Source organism: Lagenorhynchus albirostris, chromosome 12, assembly GCF_949774975.1.
Source record: "Lagenorhynchus albirostris chromosome 12, mLagAlb1.1, whole genome shotgun sequence".
Lineage (NCBI taxonomy): Eukaryota > Metazoa > Chordata > Mammalia > Artiodactyla > Delphinidae > Lagenorhynchus > Lagenorhynchus albirostris.
In genome coordinates this window covers 58,199,569-58,225,013 of record NC_083106.1, presented here as the reverse complement: position 1 = coordinate 58,225,013, position 25,445 = coordinate 58,199,569, and the positions used below count along the sequence as shown (strand labels likewise).

Here is a 25,445-nt window from a genome sequence, read left to right as displayed (position 1 = left end):
ATTATGCCCATATTTTACTACTGTTATTATCCAGTAGTAAAATAGATAAATATATCAGAAGAAAACTGGAAAAACTGAAAACTTTCAAGTTGAAGAATTAGTGTATCAACGTAAACAATAATCTTAACAGATAAAAAGTAAGATTCTTTCTCCAACCAACTCTGACAATTTTGTACATACCAAAAGAAATGCTGGCCAGGTCATAAGGCTTATAATTAATAAGGCATCTTTACATGGAAGTGTGAAAAATTAACTTTATTCTTGCATAAATATCATGATATTTTATTGTTCAAAGTGCTCCTTTCAAAATAAGTTAAAATATTTCCATATTACTCTTTTATTAAACATCTAGTTATTGACTAAAGCACAATATCACTGATTAACATAAGACAAAAATAATATGAGCCACTCACATATTCTTGAAGGAAAGTGCTTACAATATTTTGTGAAAACATTTGTTTACATCACTGATTTAATGGACATTTCCATATTTTTCTTTAAAATCCACAAATGTCTTAAGATATTCCCACCATTATAAAAACTAAACAAAACCAACCCCAAAACAAAACCCTACAAAAGCACATTAATTTTATTATAAGACATATATGAAGTCACTGAGTAAAGCTCTTTTTTATAAACACTTTTGGAAAGCTCACATTGAGTTCTAGCACAGCTCTATTATCAATCTGTGAACAGAAGGACACATCAAGTAAGGAAAGATCTTTACAAGATTCCAGGAGTTTTCTTAAAGATGCTGGACTTACCATTCTTGTTCCTGTTTAAAAAAAACCAAACAAAATATTATATAACACATATAATATCCTGATAAAAGTCCCTTTTTATTATTTAAAATACACTTAAAATAGACTTTTACAAATTAAAAACATTTCTTAAAACAAGACTTCATATTGAAATAGTCCTGTTTAAAAAAAAAAAAATTTCCCAGCAAAATTGGTATCTAGGACCTGAATTTTGTCAATCTCTACCCAATCTTATCTTCATTCCTACCTCCTACCCTTTCCAATCAGCTCCTCCAGACTTTCCTATTTCTGTTCACCCCAGTTCAAAACTGTTTGCACATCTCATTTTCCTGAACCCATGGGTCAAATCAGACAGCAATACTTAATGATTCAACCTCTAATTCCATGCAGTGCAATTACTGAGCAACTACCCTGCAGAAACTTCTGTTTCAGGCACTGGAGATACAAAGATGAATAAGACACGTGTCTGCCTTAAGGAACTCATTGACTAGAGTTGATAGCAAATAACTACAACACAATTTGATAAGTTCTACAGTAAGTGGTAGGTATAAAATGTCATTACTGGAAGACAAATGATGGATGATGAGTACTATTTAGCCCATGTTAAATCTGAAGTGATTATGAGATATTCGGATGGGTTATAAATCATATAAATTATGTAAAGCACCTGATGGCACTCAATAAGTACCAAATATCACTAGGCTCTAAGATGTCATCTGTTGTAACTATAGCTTTTCTAAGGAGAAAAAAAATCATCACAATCGTATTACACATATATACCTGGGATGGGGATTAAATGTTCTGAAACACTAGTCTATGCCTTTTTCTCTGAGAAATCCTTTCTTCGCCCCTCCCCGCCATGAGAAGGGAGAAGTAACTATACTTCTACCAGAAGCTGTAACTATACTGCTACCCTGGCTGCGACTGGCCCCATGATAAACCAATGCAGATTCTCCTGGGAATTTAGAATTGGGATTCAGTAAAGCCTCCAGTGCCCATTTGATCTCTTGAACTAAAGACATGGAAAACTGGGTCAGGGCTGCTATATTTAGCCATGTGTACCCAGAGGAACAGAGATGGCCAGCATGACAAGAAAAGAACAAAGCAAAACCAAAGGGAGAAGCAGACACAAACGTCTCTGTAAGTGTACAGCGGCAGAGGGTGTGGTTTAGGGACAGGGGCCTGAGTATGCAGGATAGAAGGAACGAAAAAGAGAAAAAAGCTTCCTTGCCTTTTGATGGTTTTCCAGTCTCTCCTGAGGTCTGACCATACCCAGTTTCTACCCATGGGATCTGAGATGGACACCTGTATCTTCATAATAATCGCCTTTTTCGTATGCTTAAGTTATCTTGAGGGGGTTTCTGTTATATAAGATCAGAGAACCTCACCTAAGCCATTTGGCCCTGTGGAGATTTTCACCTAGGGCTGTGACTTTTTTCTATTTGCCAGTCTTGGTCATTAGAATCTGAGTTTCCTGATAAATTAGGAGTTCCTAAAGCCTAAGAGAATGCCAGGGAAGGAAGTCAGAGATTGAACATTTAACCGGGCTAGGGTCACCTGTCCTATGTTTCCAGGGTACTTTGTGCTGTTGTTTTGTTATCCACTTAGGACACAATTTTGTTTTCAGTCAGCTTGCTCCTTCAGGGCACTGAATATCTCCAGTGTTTAAAATAATGCCAAACATAGTATATGCTCAATAAGTGTGTAATGAATGAAAAAATGAAGGAATGGTGGTTAACTGTCCGATGCCATCACCCTGGTATAGACCCTCGTGAGATGGATTATTGAAGCTAATCTCTTTGATTTTGATTTCTTCCTTCTCCAATTCACCTACTACTCATTTCCAGGTAAGTATTCCCAAAACACAGCTCTAAATAATATCACTCATATCCCTAATTAAAACCCAGTAAGACCTCTTCCTTGTTTAATTTTGTGCATACTTCTCATCCTGGTGCTCAAAACTCTCCAGGATACCCTCCATTATACCAACATTCTAGATCAAATTAGACTGCCTATTCTCTCAAGATATTCTGTACTTTTAACACCTTTGCTTTCGTTTCATGCTATTCATTCTGCCTAAAATGCCCTTCTCCCCCAATTTCCTGCTCACTTTTTAAGGATACCTTTCAAATATCTATTAGCCTTTTAAATTAGGCTTTTCCTTATTTCTCTGATCATATATGTACTCTCTTTTCTTTGAGCCCCATCAAAGTGGACTTGCTTCTGGCTTGCATTACAGTTATTTATATGCTTGTTTTATTCCTTCTTGCTAGGTTTTCAACTCCTGAAGACAGGGACTGTGTCTTATTCGGCTTTGTACTGATCGATAAGTACGTTTAGTATGACGAAGATTTGCCACTTAACATTCATATGTGCTAATCACAAAATGACAAATAAAATAATGAATATCAGCATGGTTTAACTAAGAATCCTTTTTTTAAAAAAAAAAAAGGATTCTAACACTAAACGATGAAAGGAGACCAAAAAACAACAATAAGAGTAAAGAAGATATAGCACAGTGGTTAGAAGCACAGACTCTGGTTCAAGTCCAGATTCCTTACTAGTTATGAGCCCTGGGCAAATCACTTAACCTATTTCCACCCGTTTCCTCCTCTGTGGCTAATAATAATATCTACCTCATAAGGTTGTTGTGATGATTAAATCAGTTAATATATGCTCAGAACAGTATAAAGCACATAGTCATGTTGTTGTTAACTATTAATTATTGACTACTAGTGATATTACTTTTTATTGTGCTCTTTATATTTGAAATAAGATGTTCCAATATATTCGCATGACAGTCATCTTGCATCGGTAATTAGATTTGACATAATAAATAACGATACTGCCTTGCTCTTACGCTCATGAAAGTCACAAATGTCTTCAAAAAGAAGTCTTTATACTTCGTACCTGCTTTTCTTTTATGTCTCTGTCAAGTAATTCATACATTTATAGACCAAACTTAGGCCACCTGACAACGGAACCCACTGCTCATCACAACTGTGCTTTTGTTTTGGGATCAGTGTTACCGACTTCTTTGGTAGCATCTCTTTCAGATACTGGCTACTCTCCATCTCAAGTGTATGTTTTTGGGTTTATCTGAGGGTTTTTGGAGGGAGAATTGTAAACTAGATTTTAAACAACAATGGCGCCATCCTCTGAAGTGAAGCCTGACGCAATTAGTGATCATTTTAAAAGGCCCTTGACTGCCTTTCCTCATTGTCCCTGTGAATTCATGACTTTTTCTTGAATGTTTCAAAATAATTACCTTATTAAAAAAAAGTCTAGGCTAATTCAAGCGGGAAGGTAGATAGGCAGGCAAAGAAACAAGCAAGGTAAGTGGTGTGGTGTTCTGAAAAGACAGTACTGACTGTGGAGACAAAACCCTTGTACGTGAACCCTTGCTCTGCCACATATTAACTGCTGGCTCCAGCATCCTCATCTATGAAAAGACAATGATACCCAGCTTCCTGAGCAATGAAGATTAAGGAGAATATAACACAGATGAAGTATCTAGCCTAAAGTGTACATATAATAGGCAAGAATTTCTCCCTAAGGTTTCTTTTTCAGTCAACTGTTTTTATTGATTTTTAAAATTTTATTTGTTTCTATTGAAGTACAGTTGACTTACAATATTGTGTTAGTTTCAGGTGTACAGCACAGTGATTCAGTAATTTTTGCAGATTATATTCCATTATAGGTTATTATAAGACACTTGATATAATTCCAGTGTATGTATCCTTGTTGCTTATCTGTTTTATATACAGTAGTTTGTATCTGTTAATCCCATATGCCTAATTTCCCCTTCTTAAATTTTTAAGCAAGAATTTCTGCCTACAAGGAACTTGAATAAGTAACATGCAACTATATAAGCAACATCTACAAATGTACCATAAGCCTGGACTGTGGAGAGATTTTAACTGAAACTACAAACATAAGTGTTGAAAATCTTCAGGTTTCCCTTTGGTTGAATGTTGAATAAACAGTAAAGGATATAATTAGCACTTCAAGGACTAATCTGTTAGTATTAATAGATTACTAGCAACACAGTGCAAGTGCTATTTGGGTTCACCACTGTGTGGGCAATTATAACCGTGGCATTGCTAGCACTTCTGGCCAGTGTCAGAAGTAACAAAATATCACAGGGTTTCTGGCTGTAAATTGCAAAAAAGACACAAGGAATCCCAGCACTGGGAAGGATTTTCAATAGCTCTGCCTTAGGGTAGAACTATTCCTAAAAACTAGAATCATCAGGGATGGAAATTTCACAAGATTCCTTAATCAAGAATTTAACATCAAGAAGCCATATGTGTGTGTGTGTGTCTTGAATTCATTAAACAAGCGGATTAACTTCTTATCTGTCAATAATAATAGAGAACACAGCTCACACAAATTCTCACTCTTCTTACTAGACCAAGAATTATGGTTATTTAGAGCTTTCTGATAGGTTCAACTATAAAATGCTGTTACTGCCCTCACTCTTTTACTTAAGTACAGTTATAATTATCAGGACAACATTTTCATTGTATCCAAGAATTTTTTTTCTCCCTATAAAAAGTCTGAGGTTAGTTTTTATGTCAAGGCTTTAAAAGAAATTTATAGATTGTATCCTTACCTAATATGTCCAGTTGGCGTAATCTGGTACAATTACGTGCTAGTTCTTCAATGTCTGTGTCACACACAGACCTGTTAGCTGTTAGAAAGAGTTTCTGCAAGTTTGGAAGCTGGCGTGCCAGTTTGGCAAAGCAGCCGGTGCTGCTCTGCAGAGTAGGGCACCATCCGAGGTCAAGTTCCTCCAGAAGTGGACACCCAGAAGCCAGCTCTGCTATCCCGTTCTCAGTAATGTTCTTACATCTCCACAGATCCAGAGTCCGGAGTCTTTTACACTTGGCTCCTATCATGCTAGCTATCACGTCATAGTCTTCAATCTGGAAATCAAATAATTTCGATCTTTCCCATATTATGCTCAGAAACACAAACTGTTCTGAGCATGTTAAAGCATTCTTAATCATCTCCTGTTGTTTGCTTCTGTGCAAACATACCCACACTGTCATTAACACAGATGTGCCCACTCATCTCACAGACCTGCCACCGTTTCGTAAAACAGTGAGAGTAATCACTTAACTTAAAAATCCATTTAACAGAATTCCAGACAGAGGACGTTAATGAATTAAATCCCAAAGCAGTCTGAAATCCTCAGTCCCTCTTAAAGAATTTGAGGATTGTGTATTGTCCTTGTATGCCTCCCATTTTGACAGTAGCTGTTGCTACTTTGATATATGTAAGATCTCCCTGATAAAGGTATGCACTTAGCTAGGCTCTAAAACAGTAAGTGAATATGCTGATGGTACTAATAAGGATACTCGTTTTGGGTTAAATGAGGCATCTGGGGACTGAAAATGCAACCTGAAAAATAATTTAGATTGTGATAAGTTAGCTGCTGTCAGTTATTGGAGGTGTCCAATGATTTACCTCATGATCGTGGGATAAGCTTCTACTATTCAAGAATTAAACATTTCAGTTCATGGGCTTTGAATGTTTTAATAATGTTTCTTTAAACAGATTCTTTTAGGAGTTTCATTTGATTTTGTTATAATCAGGTATCAGCATTATCATCAGAAGTCAAAAGGAAATGAAACAGCAAACATTTCCAATGATTACTTCCTTTTGTCCATTTGTTTATTCATATTTTCATCTCCGATGTGCTGGGAGCAACAGTGAATCAAAAAAAAAAGACTGTGTTCACATTTCTTGGAAAGACATACAGACAAATAAATGAGCAAAATAAATTCAGAGAGTGATAAGTAAAACAATAAAACAGGGTGACATGAGAGTGATCAGAGTGGCAGAGGTTGAGGGAGGGAGTGGTGGCTGCCGGGATCTCCGGGAATGAGCGTGGCTCGTTCAAGGAACAGAAATATGATGGGTACACGGCCCAAGGGGAGTGAGAGAGAGGGCAGAGAGCCAGAGAGCTACGCAGGGGCCAGGCCATCAGGCCGTGAAGGACTTTGAATTTTTATTTTAACTATAAGGAGATCAATGGAGGGTTTGAAACAAATATGATTCACATTAAAACAAAAACCCCTCTGGACTCTGGAGGATGGTCTAAGGTGGGTATGAATGGAGGAGGAAGCCCAGTGAAGAGGCCTGCACTAGCGCAGAGGAGAGATGCTGGGTCTTGGATCAAGGTGAAGCAGTGGCATTGGAGAAGTGGACAGGTTGGGGGCTATATTTTGAGTCAGAACCAAAGAGCTGATAGATTAGATACAGTGGTGATGATTTCTAAGGTTCTTCAGAAACAATCATGCAGAAGACCACGAGAAATCTATTTGGGTAAATACAACTATCTTCTTAAGTGAGTGGACCCAAACAACAACAAAACTGTAGCTTTGATCATTAGTGCAGCCAATTAGCTTCTTTAGGAAGAAGCAAATTAAAAACTTTCCAAAACCCATGATTCTGATTGCTATTATTTTGATAGTCAAAAATAAAATATCAAATGAATCATCCTGCCTTTTGGTCAGCTGACAGGAAAGAAACTGAAATAAACATGGTATTAAAGTATCAACCAAGAGCTGTCTGTGTTACTGTCCTGGTGAACCCAGACCTGCTGTGAAGAACAGTACTTCTGTGACAGTATGAAATGTTTCAATCATCACGTTAGTAGCAGTATCAGCAATATTAGCAGTATTTCTGAACTTCGAATGTCAAGTCCTTAAAACTTCATTTCCTGGCAAATAAATATCAATTGTAACAATACTGGTAACTACATACTTTAATTTAAAAATGGCCTATTTATCTGAAGTAGCATTTCCCATACCATATTACATAATAATAGATGTAACATGAAAAAATGGGTTCATTAGTCAGGTAAAGTTGGAAAACACTGGTTTAAGCAAAGGCAAACTGTTTCTTTATTGTAGGACATACCATTGAAAACTCCAGGGGGAGGATATAGGAGCATCGTTTCCTAATTTAGACCCAGAATTCCTATTCCCCCTTCTTTCCCCCTACAATACACAACTTTTTAACTTGAGTATCTTTTAGGACTAATGTTCCATAGGTCAACTTAGGAAAATGCTGACTTCAACTACACCTAATTCCAACTATAAACATACATAATTCCAACTCGAAAGTGTCTGTGATTAGAGGCCTGCTTTTCTAGAGAATGCTGCTCTAGGTTATGGGGAGGTAATTAACAGGCAGAATAAGATACCTCTGGCCAAAGTCAAAGCAGGGTCCTTACAAATCTAAAGAAGGCAGGCTAACAATAAGCAAAGTCCAAGTGACAGTAACTGGTTGGTATGTTGTCACAGAAAGTGCCGTGGAGTGTCACTGAGCCCATCAAGAAGAGCCACTAGAAGGACCCAACAGAAGCCCATGAAATGCCTTACTAACATAAAAAGCTGACCAGAAGGGAAACCTAATGCTGAGTTAGTGGGCTCTCAGATTGTTTCCAGAGACCGGGATGGGCCTGAGCCCATACATGAGGTTTAATAAGGCCTAAAAACTTCTCTGATCTTGCAACCATCCTGCTTATTCAGGTCTTCCTAATAAGTGGATGCAAAACTGGAATGGTTTAGGATCTCCTGAATCTGCTTTGGGTATGGGGGGGCAGGTAAGAAAATAAAGAGGAATGGATCGCTCCACAGTCAGTTATATTGGGAGATGCATTTCCTGTGAGTGTGCATGCATGCACACACGCACACAGGCTCACACGTATGCACACACGCGCACACACAGAGTTCTCCTGTCCCTTGAGTGTCAGTCTTATTTATTAACCATGTAATTTAGTTGAAAAACATTTAATTCATCCCATGAACTCTTCCAATGACATATAAATTATAATTTTATAACTGAAAGGAGTTTCAAGATTATTTATTCCAACAGTCCCTACGTTTTTGGATTTCACAGACCAGTAACGTTTTAAAGAAATTAGTTCCAACATAGGTTGGTGTCCATCTTTTCATCTTACTCAGTAAGGACAGTGAAACAAACAAAATAAACCTATCTACTATCATCAGCATTTCCAGAAAATAATCTCTGAACTCAAAAACTAAAATTAGCTTTGTGAAAAACTTACCAGACTACTGGCATTTGGGTATGATTGATATATTATTTTGTAAAGAAGCCCAGAGAGCTAAATAGCTTGTCTGAGATAACATCTGGCTTGAGGCAGAACCACACTCTTTGCACCACACTATACTCCTTTCCTTGTTCTCACAGATAAATAATGTCAAAGACAAATTCTCCCATTTAAGAAAAATGTTTTAAAGTGGTTGCACATAGTTATCCATAAATCTGAAAAGCTGTGGGTGGGTGTGGGGAGGGTCAGGATAAAAGTCACCCATGGGAAGAAAAAGAGAAGCAGCAATTGAGAATAAAGAATTTTCCAATACTTACCATGACACAACTACCCAAACTGAGGTGCTGAAGCTCTGAACAGAAGTTCAAAACGCTGAGCAGGGCTGTTTGCTGCCATCAGGAACCACATCAGAGGCAAATAAGGAAAGGACAAGAAAGTGAAACAAAGAGAAGAGGTCAATTAGACATTAAAGGCTGTCACTGCTTTTCCTGAAATAGAGCTCAAAACCTTGGTTACAAACACCACAAATGCCATTTAATGAGTCCCCAGGTGTTCACACCATTGATTGGCTTGGAGTCAAGGTAATCATTACTTGTCTCCACGTAGTAAGTCCTCACTCTGTATATGATTTTGCATGCCCTAAAGACACCTATATTCCCTATGACCTCTCAGTGCATTTTCCAAACGTAAGCAGTTTGAAAGCCTGGTGAAGACTGAACAAGACAAGCTAAACCATCCCTCCCTCCCTCCAAAAAAAAAAAAAAAGCACCAAGGGTTGGTGACAACTGTAGAACAGCGGCAGCTCTGACATTCACTGATCAGCTGCAGGCTGATGGAACTGCCAATAGCCACCCCAAATCAGGACTGAGCCCGTGACTTTAATGTCAAAGAATTCTCTTTGTTGACAAGGATCCCAACAGCCATCGAGCACCTGTCACTAGCACCATGCTAACTGAAACGTGCACTTTCTAGTCATGTTCCTGCCATTTCAGCCCATCCATCCTGTGCAATGGAAACGGTCTCACCACTAAAGAAACCCAAAGGTGTCCGAGACAGCTACATAATCATGGTTCCTGAAATATCTCTGAACAGTCAAAATTTCACTTGATGACATGCCTGCCATGAAAAATTTAAAAACGAGCAATGCAAAGCATTCAGATTTTTAGTTTTTCCTTTTATAAATTAAAAAAAAATACTACACAAACATGTGGCAAACTTTCTAAACATCTGAACTAAATAAATCATATCTAACAAAATTAAGATGATATTATACAGCCTCTGTTTAATCTATTCCCAGTGTTCAGAAGTGAAAAAATTATCAGTTGGGGAGGGATTGAAGAATGTGTCAATGACAACACAAAACATTTATTCAGATTCTTATTGAGAAAATAAAGTAACAAAGTACTTCATTTAAAATAAACTTAGGGCAAAAATAAAATAATAGTAGTTATAATAGGCCCTAGATTGGTACCAAACTTAAGACTAATTGTTTCACTGTTGTGCATTTTTTAAAGTTTAAGCAAAAAAAAAAAAGTTTATATTGATTTTATGCTTAAGTTTCAACACAACTTATAACATTTATAAGACAATGCCATGTAGCTCTCAGAATGTTGACATCAGAAGAGGTATATGAAGATAAGTTTCAGATTCTCCATAATACTTAGCTATTTTAACATACTGATGGGAAAATGACATTAGGTTTGTTTTTATTAAAGTACCAGATCTTATCACAAAGTTGTTTTATAAGACTTTCCCAGAGCAAGATCCAGAACATAGTAGAGAATTTTTAGAGAGGATTCCACATACTCTTGTGGATAAGAAATTTTAAATTAAAAAAATACATATACATATACCTCATTCATGATTCATGGAAATTGTTTGGTCATTTATTTTTAAATTCCTTACAATGAAGAACCTCAAATATGCAACAAGTACAAAAGTCCAAGACAATAAACACCCATGTAGTAACAACTCAGATTTATCAAATCTTAACGTTTTGCCTTCTTTGCTTATCTACTCTATTTATGTATCCCTCCATCCATTCACATACTTTCTCAGAAGTGACCTTTATCATGACTCAGGGTTTAAAAACATGCTTGAAAATTACATAACTTTACTATACATTATGATCACTTTTGAATTAATATTCTCATAATTATGTATCTAAAAAACACCTATGTAAGGGCAGATGCATTTCAAGTCGTAGAAGAGGAATTAATGGCCTATTATACTTATTCAGGCAAATATTTTACAATAACTTATACAGTCTGCATATTAAATTGAGAATTAAAAATACATTTAGGGCTTCCCTGGTGGCGCAGTGGTTGGGAGTCCGCCTGCCAATGCAGGAGACACGGGTTCGAGCCCTGGTCCGGGAGGATCCCACATGCCACGGAGCGGCAGGGCCCGTGCACCACAACTACTGAGCCTGCATGCCACAACTGCTGAGCCTGCATGCCACAACTGCTGAGCCTGCATGCCTGGAGCCCATGCTCCGCAGCAGGAGAGGCCACCGCAATGAGAAGCCCATGCACTGCAACGAAGAGTAGCCCCCGCTCACTGCAACTAAGGAAGGCCCGAGCGCAGCAACGAAGACCAAACGCAGCCAAAAAGAGAAAAACAAATACCGTATGCAGCTAAAAATAAAATTTAAAAAATAAACAAATTTATATAAAAAAATTCATTTAGTAGTAGAATTATCATTTTTCATTCCTACCTTAAAAAAGGAACTAACAGAACATAAGAGATTCATATTGAATATCACACATCTTTGCTAAATAAGAGATGTGAGATCAAATGCTGAGACCAAGCTATAAGGGGATAAGGATGACCTTGGAAGGGATGCTGTGAGGAATGTAACAAGGAGTCAAATAGAGATAAATAAAAGGGTTGACTGGTAGCAATGAGGTGAGAAAGCACAAGTTAACAGTTTCCTGACTTTCTCCAGCAGAGCTCAAGATAAGCCAGAGACGGTGGGAGTACCCAGGTATAGAGCACACATCTATAGATCAGCTTGCAATCTCTCCAAATCCAGCTAACCGATTTCCTCCTAGAATATCTTTAGTATCTTCTTTCTCTATGCTATTAGTATTCAGAATTAAAGTACTACTATTGATGCTAAAGCAAAAAGGAGAAACTACCTCTTCACTTCCAGACATAAAATGACCTGGTTTTAGAGAGACCACAGTCTCAGTGATTTAGAGCAGTTGAGAAAATACTGCTCATGGGCCAAATTCAGCCCATTGGTTGTTTTTGTAAATAAAGTTTTATTGGAACATGGCACACCCATTCATTTATGTATTGTTTATAGCTGTTTTCACACTACAACAGCAGGGCTGAATAGTTATGACAGAGACCATATGGCCTGCAAGGCCCAAAATATTTGCTATCCAGCCCTTCGCAGAAAGAATTCGCCCACCCCCAATTTAAGAAAACAATTCTACCTTAACGAGTACTTGCATCACTTTTACCCTTGTAGAACACACAAATAGATGGATTAAACCTATATTAAGCATACTACAAAAAAAGGTATTCAGAAATAAAAACTGAACAATTTTATGAACCTTTTACTTAAGACTTAAGATATCTTTTAGCTTCCCAAATTGACAAATTCTGCTGGTTAGACCTGTAAAATTCAATATAAGCACAAGAGTAGCTCTACAAAATTAAAACACAATTTAAATAGTTAGCAGCTTTAATAATGCAATGCAGCAGATTCATTTTCAAATGAGTTTGCAATTTTTAAACAAAGGCCAACCTTATTTAAATCACTGTGGAACCGGAGTCACTAAGAAGTGACTGGCTCCATGTTAATTTCTTTTACAAAATTTTCAAAACATACTCTAGGTGAAGCTGGCACCTGGTAGTAGGATTTATGTTCATAAAGAAAGAATCCTTTGGGGACTTCCCTGGTGGTCCAGTGATTAAAAATCCGTCTTGCAATACAGGGGATGCTGGTTTGATCCCTGGTTGGGGAACTAAGGTCCCACATGCTGCCGGGCAACTGAGCCCGTGAGCCACAACTAGAGAGCCTGCGTGCCACAACTACTGAGCCCGCACACCACAACTAGAGAGAAGCCCACGCATCAAAATGAAGAGCCTGTGTGCTGTAACTAAGACCTGACACAGCCAAAATATAAATAAATATTTTTTAAAAAAAGAAATAAAGAACCCTTTTATATTCAACCTAAAATTTACCTACTAACTCTGTTCAGCAGCCTCAAAATCCAACGGATAACTATTAAGTTATAGAGAATTATTATTGCCTCTACTTGTTACAAGGAAATTTATTAAGAGGTAAAAGAAGGCAGGAATTCAAATTTTCATTGACAGCTTTTTAAGAGATGCTACCCATAAAGTTCAAAATCTCCTATGCTCCACACTACTAAAGTGCTAAGGAAAAATACTTAATAAAGTGATAACTGATACTTATTATACTCACATAAATGGTTTAGATATTCCAGATTTGTAACTTAGTAGAGTTATAATTATGCATACCATATACATTTTATAATGAGACCTTACATAAACCACATATGCAATGCTGTGTTCATATTTTATATTAATGCAGGTTTATAATTATTATAACTAATTAATAATTTTTGCAATTAAAAATTTTTGCAGTTAAAAATTAACTGTTGCTTATCTTTAATAAAGAATACAACCCTTACTTGTAACACTCAGTATAGGAAGATAGGATCCCAAGTCTGTATTTCTCTAAGTCCTGATTCCTAAGGACTTCCCTGGCAGTCCAGTGGTTAAGACTCCGCGCTCCCGGGACTTCCCTGGTGGCTGAGTGGTTAAGAATCCGCTTGCCAATGCAGGGGACACCGGTTCGAGCCCTGGTCTGGGAAGATCCCACATGGGGCGGAGCAACTACGCCCATGCGCCACAAATACTGAAGCCCTCACCCCTAGACCCCGTGCTCCACAACGAAAGAAGCCACTGCAATAAGCCCGCACACGGCAACAAAGAGTAGCCCCCTCTCCCCGCAACTAGAGAAAGCCCGCACGCAGCAACGAAGGCCCAACACAGCCAAAAATAAATAAATAAATAAATAAATAAATTTATTAAAAAAGACTCCGTGCTCCCAATGCAGGGGGCACAGGTTCCATCCCTGGTCGGGGAACTAGGATCCCGTATGTTGCATGGCACGGCAAAAAACAAACAAATAAATAAACAAACCATGATTCCTAGAAAGCATCTTAAAGAAATAGATGTTTATATATCACAGACATGCACCAGCTAAAACAGAGAGACTAGTGACATCACCTGATCACAAGTATACTTTCACTGATGATATATTTCAAACATATCACAGCAATAACTACAAGTAATGAGATAGGATTTTATAAAAGTAGGCTGATTAAATGAAAATTTATAAATTTACATAAGAAATACCACCAGAGAAATCCTAAGAACACAATCACTCAATTATTGTAATTGAAGATCCATCTACATATATGTATGAATTTCTTTCTCTAATTTAATTTTTTTTTGCCCCAGTGTTCCAATCTCTAAATTTGGGGAAGGGAAATATAGAGTAAAAGTTGAAGTATTTTAAGACCTATTTAAAGTAGTTGAAACTAACTATATTTAGAATATTTCAATTCAATTACTTTATAGATATTTGCTATAAACCAAATTATCCTTTTATACAGTTTAAATATATAATATATATAGTATATATATATAATATATAATATAATATATAAATATATAATATATATTATATATAAATAATATATATAAATATATAATAATATATAAATATATAATATAAATAATAAATATATATTTATTTATAATATAAAATACATAATATAAATAAATAATATATATAAATATATAATATATATAATATATAGTATAGTTTATATACTGATACATAATCACAACTTGAAAATAATATTGTCTTTTATAGGTTAAACCTGAAGATCAGCATTGTGGTAGAAAAGTAAGACTTCTGATTGTTCTCTAAAAAGAGAATGTTCAAGATCATAAATGACATAAATTAATAAACTCTTATACATGCCTCTGAGAAAAAAAAAAGGAAAGTTCTCTAAACCTAACTGTAGACCTACCCTAAACCACAGTCTCAGAAGTTTTAGTATAAGGTTCAAATAATGTGTTAAATTCCAAAAAGCCATATGTGTGAAAGAACAAAACCTAAGACTAAATCACACACATTTGCCTTGCCCTGTAGTCTCCTTTCAGAGCCTATTTTTACCACTGTAGTGGATCTCTCCTGTAGTAATACAGTTGAATACATCTTTGCTCACAGATGACTAAACTGATCAATTTCCATATCAACCCATGATGGATGATGGCAGAGATGTGCAGTCAAAAAGTCATGGCAGTTTGCACACCGGCTGGACTTGACTGTAACCTGATTGCCTATATAAAAGAAAGAATATTTTGATCAGAGGGGTAAGGGTTGGACCACCAAGGGAGCATAGGAATCTGAAGCACACATTGGTTGATTGACACTGTTCATCTAAACGATGCTCAGCTGAAGAGGGTGCACTGGTCCAAAGACTTTATCTATTTTCTTCCAAAAGCATGTCTTTCCTTCCTGTTAAGAGGATGGTATCAATCTGTTTTGTGTTGATGTCTTTAAGCATTTAAGTCACATAACTAATGCTCACTGTTCTCATTCTGAACTCACCAGACAGGTCCTATAACTGTAATTTGGTTTCCCCTGTGACATGCCAACAGTGAGAGAATGTGTTAATCAGCTATCTCTAATGAATGTGTCCTTACCAGGTAGATTTCTTATACCCGGTATACTGGTTACTGTCATAAATGTGGCTGATGATGAATCTGACCCCCAAGAAGCTTCTCAACTGTGACTGAATCATAGCCCATCATGCAGGTCACACACTCAATCCCACCAAAAAGCCTGGTACTTCCCACTGGCACTTCTATAAAGCAATCCAGGATAGAAAAGAAGTAGAGACATATTCTTGCCTGGAGACATAAAGACTTTTAAAAGTTTGTTAGTTTTAGAATATAATATAGTAAAGTTATTAAAATCTTAATTCTGTTTAAGAACAAAGTAATTATTAATATCTTTTGTTTTATATGTTGTCTAGCTAACAAATCTGTCTGAAATGGACTGCCTTTCAGGTGACAGCTAATGACAGCCTGCATTAGTCCATTTAGGTGACCAAAGTAGGTTCTTCTTGCTTCAATTGTTCGATCTTAGTTAATAATAAGCAGTGGCTCTGGTGAGAGGCCACTCCTTTCCTTAAGTCTGTTAAATGCACTTGCTCTACTAAAAGAAAGACCATCCCTGCTTCTACTTACCAATATACAGGAATGTGTTCTCTAAATCAAATAAGAACGCAGTCAGGAGAATACCATTATCTATGTGTCAGAAAGCAAATTCGTGGCACTAAATCAAATCATGCTGTTTGCAAAAGACAGTTTATGTATCTTTTGTAGGAAAGCTCAGATGCTTTCATTAACAGACAGGGTGGTATGCATTTTTACTTATATATGCACTCTGCTGGAAAAAAGAAACTAGGAGGAGAGTGTTGATATCCAACAGAAGTAGAGATCAGCTACTTTTGTTTGTCTTCTAGTTCATGAAGATGAAGGCAGTGGGGTCCTTGAAACTGTCATCCCTGCCTAGCAGGTCAAGTAAACAGTTGCTGAACCACATTTATGGATTACTGTCATATACTAGTCCCCTACAATACCTATAATCAGTTTTTGCACTACTTCAGATCCTTTCAATTTATGCTCTATCATTCTTGAAGTGAGGCAATCAAAATTGGATGCAGGTGTTCCATTTATAACTCCAAATTTTAAAAAAACACTCTTGGTTTTCTTGTCTGCTGCTAAGCAACAGAATGACATTCTTACTGAGCTACCTATCATGCCCCATCTCACCCCCAACTTCAGACATTTTTTCTAAGCAACAGAATGACATTCTTACTGAGCTACCTATCATGCCCCATCTCACCCCCAACTTCAGATATTTTTTCCCAAACAAAGCAAAGGTAAATAAGCTCAAATTCCTAACACTAATCCAGATTGTTTTAGACAATGCAAAGGACTTCTCTTGAAGTCACTTTTTATGCAATATGTTAAAAAGTTATCCTTATGCTATCCTTTGTAAGTTGTATTAGTTTGCTAGAACTGCCATGACAAAGTACCATAGACTGGGTAGCTTAAACAACAGAAATTAATTTTTACAATTCTGGAGGCTAGAAGTCTGAGATCAAGGTGTCAGCAGGGTTAGTTTCTTCTAAGGCTTCTCCTCTTGGCTTGAAACTGGCCATCTCCTTCCGGTGTTTTCATATGGTCTTCCCTCTGTGTGTGTCTGTGTCCTAATCTCCTCTTCTTATAAGGACACCGCTCATATTGGATTTGGCCCCATCCTAATGACCTCATTTAACTTAATTACCTCTTTAAAGGCCCTATCTCCAAATACAGTCACATTATGCGGTACTGGGGGTTATGACTTCAACATATGAATTTTGGGGAGACACAATTCAGCCCATGGCACAAGTGTTTACAAATAGGTTGCAGGTATATGTCCCTTCAGGGGTAAAAGAGAATTATATCTTCTACTTATTTTCAAATGGTTCAGGAAAAATATATGCATATAGTAGGCAAATCTACTTTTTATGCCACTTTTTGTAAGTCTAAAATTATTTCAAAATAAAAGCTTTTTCCTTTTAAGTATTTAAAAGTCTATTTAATGAGTTAAATTTCTATAGCCCTCCTCTCATGAGAATACATCATCATGTATGGCTAAAGAAGTACTTGCAGTTAATGTTTATCATAAATAATAAGAATCTTGTGAATAGAGATGAAAAGGACTAAAGGTACTTAAAGTCTTTCCAATCATTATATACCTCACTGTAGTATAATTACTTCTTTGTCACGAATGGCAGAAGAAACTAAGTACAACTAAAGTTCTCCTTCCTGTTTGTTCTAAGTTCCCATCTTTTGCCTAAAAGTCTTGCCTACACAATTCTAAAAGATCTACCAAATTCAGTAAAAAGAAAATTACTGCATTTAACCACTCATTTCACTAGTTATGCTGGGATCACGCAATAAACAGGGTCTAAATCTCAGCTTGAGGGTCATTTCTGTCTCTCCATCACCTAGTACTATCTTGTTTTTCACCAGGCATACATTTACTGCTCCGCAACTGCTGAAATCCAACAAATGTATACCCCTAACTCTGAAAAGAGGTTATTTAATGATTTTCTTTTTTTGGTTGATGTTATAAGAAGACATTTGCTATTTCTCTGATGAAGCGATTTTTCATCACAATCCTAAACATACCTAAAGAAAGAAAAAGATCTCATGAAATAAACTAACCAAACAAATAGAACTATATTTCACTATTTTTTAGAGCTAAAAATTCTGGACAAATACAGTTCAAATATTTTCTTACAAGTTTTCCAAGTTGTAGATCCACCCACCCCTCCGCTTAGTTGATGTGGTTATTCTGTAGAAAGACAAACTTACGCTTACTAACTTAGCAAATAAAGAAAAAATGAATTGACAAGCGAGAGTTATCACTCATTCATTCAACACAAGTTTACTGAATATCTACTAGACATATTCACTATAGTGAATACCAGACACTGTTCTACGTACTGGTTGTAAAAAGTAAACAGTCAAACATGGTCCCTCCCATTAGGGAGTTTATAAGTTAGGAATGAACATCCCTTTTACCAGAAACAGATCATAAGTGTGAAAGCAGTAATTCGGCCTAAATCTCTCTTAGCACATGATGGAAAAGATATTCCTATTTAGGAAGACCTAAAAGAATACTTCACAAAGTTGGGAATGATTGTGTAGGACTATGCTGAGTAAACCTACACTATCATTTTCACATTTACACAAGTCCATCTAATTTATAAAGTGTGTTGTTGTTAACATGTACGACCTAATTTGGTCTTCTCAATAGCCTATGTGATAGGCTAAGTTTTTTTTTAACAGATAAACTTTTAGCTTAGTATAAGTGACTTACCCAAGCACATAAATCTTTCAAGTGGGAAAGTCAAGAGAAGGACTGAGTTTTTTCATTCTGTCCCATCTGCCACAGATTGGTCGCTTCACCCTCCTCTGATAGCCTCAAATGCTTCCCTCTGTCCCAACCGATTTCCCCATCAGTGAGGGGGCTTCCCTGGATGTGGGAATCTCTCCCCTGCTTCAGCTTCCCACCCCTCCACCCCCCGGGGTGCAGGTCCCATCCGGCTTCCTCTCCTCCTCCTTCTCCCTTCTTTCTTTCATCACACCCAGTTATACGGGGATCTTTACAGTCTTTCCCAGTGTCCAAGGTCTTCTGCTAGTGTGTAGCTGGTGTTCTGTGAGAACTGTTGCATCTGTAGATGTACTCCTGATGCATCCGTAGACAGAGATGAACTCCACGCCCTCTTACTCCTCCATCACCTTGGAATTCTCTAGGACTGAGGTTTTTGACACTGATCTCTGACACAGACGAAATAACAAATATCTTCCCAGCTTTTAAATTATCAAATAATGTCTGAATCAACACCCAGACCTACTGCTAAGCAGTTTTAACCATACCTAAAGTCTGAACAAGATCCTACTGCTGCTTCCTCTCACTGTAGGGTACTAGCTATGGTATTAGCCAAAGCAGTGGAGCTGGGGAGAAAAATCTTAATGAGCTAGGCCAGGTCATAAAAGGCTGGGCTCAAAAATTGGTGACAATGACACTTGGGGCTTGTTTTAAGGTTGCTCTCACACAGTTGACTACCAAAGCAGCAATTAAGCAGTACAAATGAAATGCACTGGGATAGAGCCCCAGTGTCTGACAAGGTTACACATGAGGCTCAGTGGTCAATGCAGCAGGCCTTGTTGGTAAAATGTCAGGTACAGAGAAGACCAGTGCTCTGGGCCCACTGCCTGTTTCACCATTGGCTCAGGGAGGTGCTACATCAGTACACCAGGATCCACCTACCTGCATACGAGGCAATTCTGACCCTACTATAGTTTTGTTCTCCTGCATTCTCATTCTTATTGAGTAACCAGACCTGCAATAGGTCTGGCTCTACCTAACCACTTAAGGACACACTACCTGGACATCAACAATGCACCCCTTTACATGCTAAAATATTTGGGGAAATTATATGTTCCAATGCTGCTCCCCACTATAGTGTAATATTGAGAGTTGGCCTATATATATATATATATATATATACCATGTGCTTGAGGTAGTTCATTAAGTACGGACTCTACAAACTATTACTTAAATTATACTAAATGTAATTTGAATAACTAACTGTTATTATAAATTCAGAACTAAGACTTCAAACTAAGTTTGTTCATAATAAAAATAAAAGGCAAAAGTCCATTTGTCTATAGTAGATATTTTAGACTAGAAAATGTTTACAGAATATAAGTTAATAGTTTGCATTTTACACGGGATCAAAATGTTGTGTATCTTATTTACAATGTTATATTTCCTTACCAATTATGGATTAGAAAAGGATTAAGCAGTAAAGAGAAAAGCTCTATTTTAGATAGACACCCAAGCTATTAGAATAACTACTATTCTATGCTCTTATGTATCTTACAATTTTCACTGTAACTCTGAGGCCACCAAATCTGGGTTCAAATCCTGACTTTAACTTATTGCTCTGTGCCACTGGGAAACATTAATCTTTTGGGACCTTCATTTCATCATCTGTACGATTTAAGAGTAACACTCTTAGACTCAATAGACTAGTGTAAAGGATTAAATAATATGCGGAATGTCTAGGACAGCAAACAACATATTCAGTTAAGTTTTCCCAAACTTTGGGACTAAAACCCAGGTCTCCAATATCCTCTAAAGCTATATTCACTATGCACACAGATTTGCTTCAATCTTATAAAATGGCATAAATACATTACATTTATTAATGTAAATTATATATAGGCACATAAATATAACTCTACTACATCATAAATCTGACCTCTCTGAAGATTATACACTATAATAGAGTCAATATTTTGAAATACTAATTTTTTCTTATTTTATAATTATGTAGTGTTTAGAAAAACAAGGGTAAAAGTGGCACTGGATAATATGTATTCCTATAAAAAAAAAACCTCTCCCAGGAAGTTCAAATTCATATCTTCTTTTTCTCCTCATATATTTCCTTAGAGCCATCACAGGCATCTGAAGTCAACTGCTATTCCTTCTTTCCAAGACAGTTTATAACACCTGAATGTACTGCCAGCGATTACGTGGAAGGTTTAGAGAGAAGCCAATCCCCTAAATCTTGTCTTCTCACTCTGTTTTCTCCCATCCACCAACATCATTGAGTGCAGGACTGAAGCAGTGAACATATGGAAGGGAAAAGGGGGTGACATAATGCTTTGCCTAAGTGACAAGGGAGGTGCTTATGCTGTGGCTTCTGTTTGTTTTAAAAGAGACCAGCTGATTGTGTTGTCTTTTCCCTTTACTCCTCTGAGTTACTTGGTGCCCGTGGGGGAGTCTGATGCAGATCCCAAGAATAACAAGATAACAGAAGTGAATAAAGTATAGGCAGAGAGACCTGGGAAGCTGTAAAAGTAAACACTGCCTGGGTAGGTTTTTCTTAATTTTGAATTTTGCCATTTATATCACTAAGATGACACTATTTTTTATTTTATTGTAAGTCAACTGTAGATCAATGAAAATCAATTTTATAATTTTTTCTATGTACTAAATGTCAGAAAAATTGTGTAGGGTAAGTTTATAAATGATTTTATGGTATTTTAGCAGATAGACTAATAAAAACAAACTTTAACAGGTAGTAACATATGGTACAAACCAAATTTTACTTAATGCAGTCATACAGTGATTTCACATCTATGTTTAAGTAACTGAGGGAAGCTGAGCTGATGCTATTTAGACTTGGATGCATATGTATAGGTCTCCACTCGAGATGAAATCTTCTCAATTCCTATAAATCACACTTTAAAAAAAATACGTAGTCATATTCTATCAGTTTCTTGGGGTAAATGGAAGAAAACTGTGGACTATGTAATGATTCCCTGACACTTAGATCATGTTAATTTATGACATTTCAAAAGCATCACATGGAATACATTTTTACAAATCATCACAGATGTAAGATGCCTAGCAAGTTGATATAATTTCTTGGTTTTTACCCGAGTTTTCTTCCTGAAGGTTCACTTATTAATGAACTATGCTACATTTCTTCTTAAAGTTAAATTTAATCAGAATATTTTAAAATGAGGCATCATCTTGCTCAGAGGATATCAGACACACAGAGCAATATAAAACAGTAAATACACCAGTAAAAAGCAGGTGTGGCATAATTTCAGAATAGATAGGTCTACCCAAGAAAAGATAGCTGACAATTTTACACCCACATAAATGACGAGTCATTTCACCACGGACCAGTGAAAACATGGGCTAACACTATCTTTAAACTGGCATTCAGGGACAATAGTCCTCTCATTTTACAAAGAAAGAATCTTGGAATTTGAGAGACTATGTGAGTTAAGTTTGTCACTGGTAGGACCAGAACTAGAATCAAAGTCTTCTTTCCAACAAAGCAGGTCACCAGTTAAACTTTAGGTAAAAATTTTGCCCCAAACCAGGAATACTATATTCAGACTTCCACAGATTAGTTTAAAAACTACATCAAGCTAAAGATATCTACTCTGATCTACCAATAAAAAATGCTACACACCCAGATGGTTTTATAGATAAATTCTATCTAACAGATAATTCTCATTTGTTAAAGTTATTCCAGATCAAAGAAAAAGATGTCAATGTCACAAATCATTTTGCTAAGGTGTCATAATCCCAGCTCCAAACCTGACAAAATGGCATGAAAAGGAAAAACACAGCTCAATTTCATTGAAGAAAGCAGATGTAAAAACTATTGATAAGTCTTAACTCTTAAAGAATATTCACAATGAACCAGGTACTGTTGTAGACACTTTATATATATTAAATCAGTTAATCCTCATAACAACTCTTTGAAAGGCATACTATCATTATCTCCACTTTACTGAAGCACAAGGGGTCAAGAAACTTTCTCAAGGTAACATAATTCGTAAGTGATAAAGCTAGAATCCAAAATATTGGATTTTAAGTGATAAAGCTTGGCTCCAAAACATTAGGAAAATAACCCAGCTATGTATTAAGTTAAAACATGTAGGACAGGGCTTCCCTGGTGGCGCAGTGGTTTAGAGTCCGCCTGCCGCTGCAGGGGACACGGGTTCGTGCCCCGGTCCGGGAAGATCCCACATGCCGCAGAGCGGCTGGGCCCGTGGGCCATGGCCGCTGAGCCTGCGCATCCGGAGCCTGTGCTCCGCAACGGGAGAGGCCACAATAGCGAGAGGCCTGCGTACCGCAAAAAAAAAAAAAAAAAAAAAAAACATGTAGGACAATTATACTGCAATAAAGATGTTAAAAAAAAAATGTAGGAATTACCGCAGGAATGTAAGGATTGTTCAACATGTCATTATATTAATAAATAAAAGAAGAAAAAAAATCAGTGTAGTAATGGAGGCTTTAAAATTTTTAAATACAATATACATTTTTGATAAAAATATTCTTAATCAAATGAGAATGATAAAGACTACTTATCAGAAAGAAACATCAAACAATATATAAAATTAGTAAGCTACATGAGGAATTTCTATTTAGTTCACTAATGAAGTTCCAGTGCCTACGGCAGTGCCCGGCACGTAACAGGCATTCAAATATTTGTTACATAAATATTAAAAAAAGAAAAAAACATTCCCTCTATATTAGAAATACAACTGGTATACCTACTGTGACTCTATTATTCTACACTATTTATGAAGTTCTACTTAATGTAGCAACACTTTAAATACTGGAACAGAGAGAAAAAGTATATTAATTTCCAGATTATATAACTGTATCATTAGAAAACCCAAAAGATATAAGTTATTAGAACAATTATAAGCATTCAGTAAGGTGAGCAGATACAAGATAAATATACAAAAACCCAATTTTTCTTTATATTAACAATAACCAATTAAATAAAATAGTATCTGAGACTAAAAAATAGAAGGGTTAAATTTAACTAGAAAGATCTAAAACCTAAGTGAAGAAAACTATAACATGTTCTTGGATGTAAAACAAGACCTATATGGACAGATAGGAAGCCTTATTACAGAGCAAAATGAAATATAATAAAGGCACTGCTAATAAAATCCTTGCTGAAAGATATATCTGAAAGAATAATACACAAGGATTTTTTTTTAAGTTTAAAAAGAATAGAGAGGAGACTTTCCTAACACATAGTAAAACATAGTACAAAACTGCCACACTCTTACTACTGTTATTAGTAGCTAATATTTATTGAGAGTTTACTATGTTTTCAGCCCCCTCTAAGTACATCACAGGTAATTAATTCTCACAATGACCCTATGAGATCTGTATTTTTATTATCTCCACTTTAGATATGAGGAAACAGAGAGATTGAATACTTGGCCAAGGCAACGTTCAAGACAGGCAAGGGGTCACTAGTGTGGGGTACACCATTTTGTAAAAGTAATTTGGCTATTTAAATCTTTACTGAATGGCCAATCTTTACCAAGTATGATACTAGATACCAGGGACACAGCAATGAAAGAGCCAGACAAGGGTCCTACCTTCATGAAACTTATATCCCAATGTGAGGAGACAGGTGATAGTATGAAAACCAGTAAGATAATCTCATAGTGATAATGTTGCTAAAAAGAAAATACACTGTGGGTGATATGACAGAAGTAAACTAGAAGGAGGGGGGAGGGTTACCTTTTATCAATGTCTAAGAAGCCATCTCTGAAAAAAAAAAATTTAAGTTGGACATTGAGTTGAGAAGAGGGCAGCCATGTAATGAGCTGGAAGGATATTCCAGACAGGCAGAGGAGAAAAAGCTGTGAGCTGGGACTGGATCAGAATGGTCAAGTAATAGAAAGAAGGCCAACATTACTGGAGTAGAGGAAACAAATATATGGCAGTAAGTGGATGTTTATCACAGGGGCTCAGGCACATACTGTGACCAGATATACCACTTACAGAACTCTATCCAATAGCAATAGTAACTGGTACATATAAAACTCTGTGCAAAATAATGTTATCGCTAGACGGTTTGTAAAAGAAAAACAGCTGGAAAAACCGACATGTTGACCATTTGGGGAACAGTTGAGTAGATTATGGTAAAATGTAATATGTATACATATAGCTGATCCACTATGTTCTACAGTAGAAACTAACACAACATTGTAAAGCAATTATACTCCAATAAAAAAATAAAATGAAAACAGTCAGGTGGTAGTATATTGTAATGACCTGGTAAGATGTCCTAGAGCTATGTGAAAATAAGCAAGCAGATCAATAAATATTTTTCTTTAATGAGACTCCTAAACTATGTATTAGGGATTTTAACTCCAAAGTCTGGTCCTGGATAAACTCCACTTTGCTTCCTCCCACTCCAAGCAAATGTTCTCCTACATACTTTCCTCCCACCTCTTTCTCTAATTCATTCCCTGCCAGCATTTCGGCTCACCTCAGCCCATTGCTTGTTTCTTTACCTACAAACATGAACAGCATTATAAAAATTCTAAGAGCACAGAGGATAACGTTTTCT

At 36.5% G+C, this 25,445-nt stretch overlaps 1 protein-coding gene across 5 annotated transcripts in view; it reads right to left on the bottom strand.

Annotated features, from left to right (window-relative positions):
• Positions 1 to 266: 266 nt before the first annotated feature.
• FBXL4 (F-box and leucine rich repeat protein 4) overlaps positions 267 to 25,445 on the bottom strand; it is a 68,236-nt gene continuing 43,057 nt past the window's right edge. For all 5 annotated transcript variants that reach the window (XM_060168043.1, XM_060168045.1, XM_060168044.1 and 2 more), the window contains 3 exons: positions 9,165 to 9,236; positions 5,377 to 5,689; positions 267 to 775 (listed from right to left, as the gene is read on the bottom strand). In XM_060168043.1, coding sequence (XP_060024026.1) covers positions 612 to 775; positions 5,377 to 5,689; positions 9,165 to 9,236 — 549 coding nt within the window. In that variant the 3' untranslated portion in view covers positions 267 to 611. The remainder of the gene's footprint in view (positions 776 to 5,376; positions 5,690 to 9,164; positions 9,237 to 25,445) is intronic.